This window comes from Egretta garzetta, unplaced genomic scaffold (genome assembly GCF_000687185.1).
Source record: "Egretta garzetta isolate BGI_Z169 unplaced genomic scaffold, ASM68718v1 scaffold34, whole genome shotgun sequence".
NCBI lineage: Eukaryota > Metazoa > Chordata > Aves > Pelecaniformes > Ardeidae > Egretta > Egretta garzetta.
In genome coordinates, this window is record NW_009259586.1 from 4,595,894 (window position 1) to 4,603,949 (window position 8,056).

General features: G+C 54.8%; 2 protein-coding genes across 2 annotated transcripts in view; one reads left to right on the plus strand and one right to left on the minus strand.

The window, feature by feature from the left end:
• The window catches only part of OTOP2 (otopetrin 2), a 5,674-nt gene extending 5,396 nt beyond the window's left edge, over positions 1-278 (minus strand). Inside the window, exon 1 of the mRNA XM_009637853.1 lies at positions 1-278. Coding sequence (XP_009636148.1) covers positions 1-278 — 278 coding nt within the window.
• Positions 279-4,170: 3,892 nt separating this feature from the next.
• The window catches only part of USH1G (USH1 protein network component sans), a 10,285-nt gene continuing 6,399 nt past the window's right edge, over positions 4,171-8,056 (plus strand). Inside the window, exon 1 of the mRNA XM_009637854.1 lies at positions 4,171-4,334. Coding sequence (XP_009636149.1) covers positions 4,171-4,334 — 164 coding nt within the window. The remainder of the gene's footprint in view (positions 4,335-8,056) is intronic.

An 8,056-nucleotide genomic window follows, 5' to 3' on the forward strand; every position in this document is an offset into this window, starting at 1 on the left:
ACGTCGTAATCATGCACGGCAATCTTCTCAAAGGCCCCGCTGCTCACCAGTGTGCAGGCCAGCAGGGCTAAGTGTACAGCCAGCAGGATGGAGAACATGCGGCCGCCCTTCTTCCACACTTCCTTGGAGGCAGGGGTGGAGGGGGGCTGATGAGGCTGGTGGCTGAAAGACGCTATCTGGCTTGAAGCCAGGCTGGCTTTGTCATCCTTCTGTCCGCAGCCCATGCTGGAGTTGGGGTGTCTGATCTCACTGTCCTTCCGCACGGGCTCTTCGGTCATGATTCAGCTAATGCCTTAGCTGAGGGTTAACGCTGTTGGGAGGAGAGTCCCGTGAATGAGAGGCGTCACCGTCACTTCATTTTGAATAGTCCAGGGCTGGACCAAAGCAGGACATGTGATGAGGAAGAGAGGACGTATCAAAGGAACGGGGAAGGCTGAGACAAGGAGTGCAAAAAGAGGGATGAGCTCATTTTCAACCTTTCTCTTGCTGGTTCCCTGAAGGCTGTGTTCTTGCTTAAGATGCTTTTGTCTGGGGAGGTCCCAGGTCAGTTTAACAAAGCATGCCTAATTTGTCACACAACGTTTAGGTGTTTATTGATGCAAGATATTGGAAAAGCACCAGAAAAGCACTCAAATGATCAAATATCCTGGGGCAAACATGGTTTGATTTCTAAATGTCAACTGCTAAACATTCTGAGAAAACGTCATACTTCCTGGCTGAGGAACAGGCCACTGAAAGGTAAGAAAGCCCTGGGAGTCTTTGGGACGTCACATCATGGTTTATACCAGTCCCTGCAAGAAGGATATGAACTATTTCCGCTGTCACTCCCTCTAAAGCCCCTTGCCTGTGCCAAGCTTGGGACTTCATTGATTCCCAATGAAAAACCTGAAACAAAGCAATTAACTATTCGGACAAAGCCATTCCACCAACCTGTTGTGCTGCCTGGAATCCAAATCTCTGCTCTTGCCAGGCTGTTGGAGAAGTTTCCCCGTTGCTGCAGCTTGGTCAGCAGAAGAATTTATACCTGTTGGGTTGTCTCTGCGATTTATACCATGTCTGGAGCTGACAGCAGCGCTTCATGGGCTTCTCAGAGAAAGTCATGTGATCCATTTTGTGCAATAGCTGATTTTGGGGAAGCAGGAGAGAGATGAGGAGATAAGGGTTATTTACCTGGGAAGGACATGAGATGACAACACTGCTAAGCATGGCACGGACCGCTCGGTCACAGGGTCACAGTCACCACAGAGCAAAGCCACCCCATCAAACCCATCTACCTACAGGCACGAGATCTCTTCCCTTGAGAGAAGATGGTTTAGGTGATGAGCTTATCTTTGCTGATGATTTTGGTCTCGGCTTTCTGGTTAACTGAGCACAGTAAATATTGTGCCTCACCCTGTGCTGTTTCCATCAGTGCTCTCTATGCCTGGAATGTTTTTGAGGAAAGGGAAGAAATTTGCATTTGTAGCTATTCAGTGCCAAGGGCAGCTCAATCTTTTCCCACCCATGGTGCCAACAACGAGGAAGGTGTAGTATTAGAATGGGGCAGGATTTGGGGACTGGAACCCCTGTTCCCCTTTGCTGACGCACTGCCTTTGACTTTTCAGGGTGGAAACACCTTTCTCTGGCTCTCAGGAGCTTAACTCCTCTCCTTCCAAGGAGAAAGAAGCCATGTTACAAACCATGGTGCAGGTGCCAGCTGAGGGGAGAGTTTTTGCTCAAGATCTCCTTTACCCTGGCTGTTATATTTTGGTGGGGGCAACAGGGAGGCCCAGGGCTGTTCTGAGTTGATGGGGACAAGTTTTTTTCCTTCACAAGGATGCCTCTTCTAGAGACGTCCCTGCTGCTTGCCTCCTCTGGGGCAAGCGCAGAGATGGGGCAGTCTGCTGTGCATTTCTCAGTTCCACTCCTGCCTGCTCACCACTGTGCTCCTTCCTGCAGCCTACATGGAGAGAACCAAACTGAACTATGTGGGATGGTGAAGGAGAGCTCAGGATCTACTCTGCAGCCCAGGGAGACCTTCATGTGTCTTTCCTATGCTGCCACAAGCAGTACTGGATCTGCCCCACCTTGCCTCCGCTGATCCTTAGGGGTTCCTCCTCAGGGTGAGTGGTTGATCTTTTCTCAGTTTGTGGCCTTTCCCAGGGGAAGCCCAGACCCCCCATCCGGTGAATCTGAGCTGCTATGGTGATGTTCTGCAGAGGCCAGAGGTTCAGAGTCCCCCTGGGCTAAACGCACTGATTTATCCTCCCTCTTTGGGCCTTAACGGCCAGCAACAGAGGAAAGAGCATTTACTGCCTTGGGGCAATGCTCCCAGTGCCCCCTGGGAGCCACCGTACAGCATAACAATCTTAATTAGTAATAACACAAGAATCATTAAATAACCTCGGTAATGAATTGCAGGCGTTACTATACTGCTTTTCACCCTGAAGGATCCCAGCACCAAATACCTCAATGTTTAGTGCATCCCGTCAGGACTCGCCCAGGGCTGCTGAGCGGGTGAGTCCGAATCTGCTGACGTGAGCAAACCGTTCGGGGAGCGGACCCTCCCTCTGGCAGCAAACACACACTTACAGGCATCCCCGGCAGCCAGGACAATGACTCTGTGTCGGTCACCCAGGGGTTTAATCACTGCAGCTGGTGTGGGTGCACCTGGGACAGCTTTAGGGCCACCCTTCTGTCTTGGGGCATTTTCTTGCTTACAAAAATAAGCTGCATTTTTCTCTGGTTTTCCTCCTCTCTGCTCATTGCCTTCCAGCCCTCTCTGCTGCTGTCTTTCAGTCTTTCCCCACTTTTCTGCTCTTTTTCCCCTTTCTCACCTATCTGCTGGGTCTGCCTTTCCCCTCTCCAAACCCTGTCTGCCCCGTGGCTGCGCTGTCCCAGGGCCACTGCGTGGTCCAGCCCTAGAGATCTCCATCCCCAGAGCCAAGATGCAATAGGCAAAATGCCCAAGCGAGGAGCAGGAAATTCCTCCTCTGTGACAGCAGCGTATCCCAAGGGATACGATTCACCCTTGAGTGCAATATTGTGTGACAGCCACGTGCTTTGGTGAACGTCCAGGCTCCATCTCTCCCAATGGCAGAGGGTGCCTGGGAATCCTGCACTGAGGCATGGTCTGGGGACATCCAGCTCTCCGAAGGGCTCCCCGCAGCCAGAAAATCTGTGTCAGCATAAGAGACGCTGGAGGCCAGAGATTGCCCCTCATGTGCATCACAGTAGAAGTACTGAGCCACAGACAGGAGCGGGTTTGGTTTGGGGGGCAGGGGGTTTGGTCTCTGAAGAGGAAGAGGAGATGAGGAAGGGAATTTTTCGAGCCTGTGCTGAATTATCGCAGATTTGGGTTCCTATCAGGCAGTTTGTTGTGTGATTCCCTAAAAGGCAGAGTCCTGTGGGCACCAGCAGGGTGGTGAGGGGACAGGGATGGCGGGGGGGATGGGACAGGGATGGTGATTAGGTCTGCCAATGCCTTCCTAGTGACACCAGAGATATTTATATATGTCCTTTGTGGTTTTTTGGTTGGTTTTTTTGGTTTTGTTTTTTTGTTTTTTTTTTTTACCAGGAAAAGCTGAGCTGTGAACACCCCTGGCATTGCTGTGAAATCGGGGAAGTCACCAAACTGCTCTTGGCTGTCCCTGCCCAGAGCAGGAGCACCCCTGCGGGTCCCTGCTGCTGCCCAGCTCTGATGGGGCTGCGAGCGGAGGCAGCGGGGCTGGCGCTTCATCAGCTCAGGCTTCCTCCTGAGGATGGGGTGGCCGCAGCAAGGGGCTGCCAGGGCTACCAGGCAGGACATGGCCCCATAGCCTTTCCAGCAGCCTGCCCCACTTGGGGGACGCGTAGACCCCGGTGAGCTCTTGCTGTGTGACCCTGTGTCCGCAGCACTCAGCTCAGCCCGAGCTCAGCGAGACTGCTTAATTGGAGCTTTTAATGTGCCGTGGAGCTGGTGCATGAAAGGTTTGTTGCCAGGAGCAGCCAGGGCCGGAGGATGCTTAGGACCCAGGGGAAGCACTGGAGATCCTGGCTGGCTGGGCTTGGAGGAGCTCCTGCCTCCCCGGCCAGGACTTCTCAGGTGTCCTGGTGCTGCAGGGCTGTGCGAGGCCAGCTGGGCCCTCCCGGCAGCTCCCCTTTCCCCACATCCATGCCTATCCTCTGAGCCCCCCTGGGCACCCATGCACCATGAACGACCAGTACCACCGAGCAGCCCGGGATGGCTACCTGGACCTCCTGAAGGAAGCCACCAAGAAGGACCTGAACTCCCCGGACGAGGATGGCATGACCCCCACCCTATGGGCTGCCTACCACGGCAACCTGGACGCCCTGCGCCTCATCGTCAGCAGAGGGTGAGCGTTGGCGAAATGCACGGTGCTGGTCCCGGGGGACAGAGTAGCTCGGAGCCCATCTTTCCCCCTTCCCCACTCACAGGTCAGTGCCCCACTAAATGATGGCTTCTGACCATAACACACACCCCCCCAGTCCTCCCCTCTTATTTTTCTCTCCTTGTGGTGCTTGGAGTCTAATCCAATGCTCCTGATGACCGCTCTGTGTTTTCCCAGCTCCTCTGACCCTATAACCACCCCGTGCCTCCACTCCTGCCCCAAACCCCGCTTTGCAGCTCTCCAGGTGGGGCTGGGTCTCCCCCTACACCCCTGCAAGTGCCTTTGCAGTCAGGTCCTGTAAAGACAGGCAGAGCTGAAGCGTAGCACATCGGGTTGCTGCCACGAAAAAAGCCCTTTTAAGCGAGGGGGCAGAGAGAACAACTGCTCCTTCTGTCCTGGAAATGCTCGAGTAGAGAGAGGTGTGCAGTGCCAGCTGGCAGTGGGCGACACTGCTCTGTTTTACTCAAAGCCAGGTTTGAATATGTGGCCCCTGGGCAGCCTGTCCTGCCCCCAGAGCCCCAGAAATTCAGGAGCAGGCTCCCCAGGAGCAGATTTCTTTAAGCTTGGTCTCCCTCACAGGTGCTGCTAGGTGCTGATGTATCTCTTGGTCCCTCACCCTGGGCTGTCAGATCTTGAGGGTCTCTGGCTCTGTAAGCGCGGATGTGGTGGAGAGAAGGGAATGGGATTGCGGAGGCTTGTCAGGCTGGAGGGCTCTCCCATCCTTACCAACCTCCCAATGCAGCACGTCCCAGCACTTCCTTCCCACTCCAGTTGCTTTTCTGAGCACCTCATCTAAAGGCATCCAAGGTGGGGTGGCCTCTGCCTAGTGCTGAGAGATTGGTGGTGCTGCCATTTTTGATTTATTTCTTTTTGAGTGCTGGGGTTGGCAGCCTGGAAGGCTTCCTCATGCCTCCTTGGAAGAGCTTTGCTGCTCCACGTTGGGTTGGGGCTCGGTGCGGCTGTCGGCTCCAAAGCAGGGATTTTCTGCATCCACACTGGGCTGCCTTTGCAAGCTCTCGTACTCCATCAGCCACATCTCTGCTGTGCCTGTTCCTGGGCTCTCAGCATCTCTTGATACTCTGGTCTGCTTGTGCAAAGCCTTCAGCCGGCTTCCCTGGCCCCGGCCAGCTGTACTTACAGGCAGAGCTCCCCCACACATTGCTGTCCTTCCATTGTAAAACATTTTCTTTTCAGATCCTGGGGTCAGGAGGGCTGTGTACAGCTTGTACAGTACTTTGAAAAGTCCGTGAGTGCCTCACACAATAGAAGCGTGCTCAGGAAAAGATGATTTCAGAGTCCGGAGGGGAGAGAGGAAGACATCACTCCGAGTGGTGCATCCCGAGACGCTCCTGGGCTGAGCGCCCCGGGATGCTTCCCTGTGTGGGGGCTGTGTGATTTACTGTGTACCTCCCAGGAGAGGCTGTGCCCAGCAGAAACCTGCCCTGAGCTCCCGCCAGGAGGGGAATCATCACCCAGGGCCTGAGAGACAAGGACAGGAGCTCTGGGGATGAGACCCCGAAGTTAGAAATGCTTCCCTTTGACGGCCAAAAAGTCAGTCTGAAAGGCCCATGCCATGGGGTGTTCATCCAAGGCCTTTCAGACTGACTTTATTTCTCTTTATGCCGTTATATCTCCTTATACTGCCTGCCTCCATCGCAGGACACCCTGCAGCACCGCTGCCTGCCCTGCTGATCCACACACCCGCGCCAGCAGTTTCTGCCTCTCCCCGAAGCCCGAGGGCTGCTTTTCCATAGAGGGGTCCCTTTTATAAATTCATATTGGATTAAAAGGTCCTCACGGGCTCAGTCATGTCCGAGTGCAGCTTGTCTGCTGTTTAATTAACAGCCAAATGTACATTTGTTCCTGACAGAGAAAATAGCCTGGCAAAAGCCCAGTGCCCTTTACGTGATGGATGGTGGAGCAAACCGTATGTCTGTGGGGCTGCAGGATGTGTTTGCATCCATGCATTCATCTCCGTCTGTCAGATCCTTGCTTGGGAGCATGCAGGGATCAGTGAAGCCTCCTTGCCCCACCACTCAGCTCGGCTCGGTGTGGAGGCAGGCACAGCTCCGCTCCCTGGACTGGCTTTGGGTCTGCAAGGGGCAGGAAAGCCCCAGCCTAGGGTCAGGGGTGACAGAGAAGGGAAATCATGCGGGACCCAAGAGAGCCTGTGGGCAGACCCTGTAATTTTCTGCTAGTGCTTCAGACGATGTGCAATGGTATTTAAGTCTTGTTCAGAGATGAAGTGTGATTCTGTGTTGGATATGTTACTATTACACCTGCGCTATAACAATTGGGAGGCAAGAGGGAGGACCCCTGAGTGTCCCAAAATGTCCAGGCATTTCTCTCTGGCCTCTGCTGTCAAAATATTCCTCCTTCAGCACGGGGAGCCCTGCACTGCAAGGCAGGAGAGTGTGGGACCGTGGCATGGAGCAGAGCCTGGGGGAGCGGAGGCTTTGGGGCTGGGCTGGCACTATGCAAGGATGGGGTGGAGGCGGCTTCAGGTCTGAGGGGGCTGGTTACCCTCCGACTGGGTTGCAGGGCGATGCCAAAGCACAGGGGGTGATGGGGGAGTCCTGGGCAGCAAGAAACACTGAACCCTCCTTGCCAGCGCTGGGCAGTGGCACTGGTGCCCAGACAAGCCAGGAGATTGAGCGCTGGGGCCGGGCTGTTATGAAATGTCCTAGCGAGGCCGGCCAGAGGCACCCTGAGGAAGCAGGGCTGTGGCGAGGGAGGGGGCTGCGAGGTGTGGAAATCACGGCTCCATCCGTCATGCCCCGCTGCAGGCCAGGCTGAGGGACACTGAGGGTTATCTGGGCTCTGCCATCAGCGAAGGAGCCTCATTCGTAAGCCTGCGCGTTCAGCAGATTGTGGTGTGGGGCTGAAATGGGGAGGGGGAAAGGAAGTCTAATAAATCCCTTGAGGATCCTTGAGGAAAGTTTGTCATCTCAGCTCACGCAAAAGGGGTGGTGAAGCAGCTGGTGGTGTGTCTGTGCCTCTGTTCCACCTTTGCTTGGGGATGGAGAGAGGTTTTGGGATGGAGGGATCAACAGTGGCTCATCCTTCTTGTTTGCAACACAAAAAGCCTTTTTCTTCCTCCTGGCTGGGCTCCAGCGAGGGAAGCAAACTCAATTAATGTGATGGCTGGGAAAAGGCAGGCTAACTGGCATTTAGTACTGAAGCTTTTCAGAGGCAGTAATTCTTCGGCATGGTTCGTTATGAACTGCTGTGGCGGTGGTGGGCATCAGTCCAGTTCCAGTTAATCGTGGGTCTGGGGACCTCGGCTGGGAACAGCCGGGACTTTCTTGCTTTGGAGTGGGCCACAAGAGAGGTGAGGATGTGTCTTTCTGCTAGACGGGTCCGCAGTCGGCTTTGTCACCCAGTTTTTCTTTGCAGAGGTATGCCTCAGTTTCCCTTCTTATAAAAATGTGGGTTCATGGATGCTTTGGGTGTTAACGGCAGAGGGGTGCGAGTGGCTCGGGGGTGGGTTGGAGAGGATGAGATGACATCGGCCAGGCTGCTCAAGGGCATTGCACCACCCCGGCTGGGGCAGGGTTGCAGTGGAGGTTGCAGCAAGGCACGTGAAGGTGATGTGCATCCTCTGCACGCCACGGGGCTGGTGGCCACCTGGGTGCCAGGAGCAGCGCGGCCCTTGTGGTGGCGGAGACCTTCCCCTGGGTGACGGA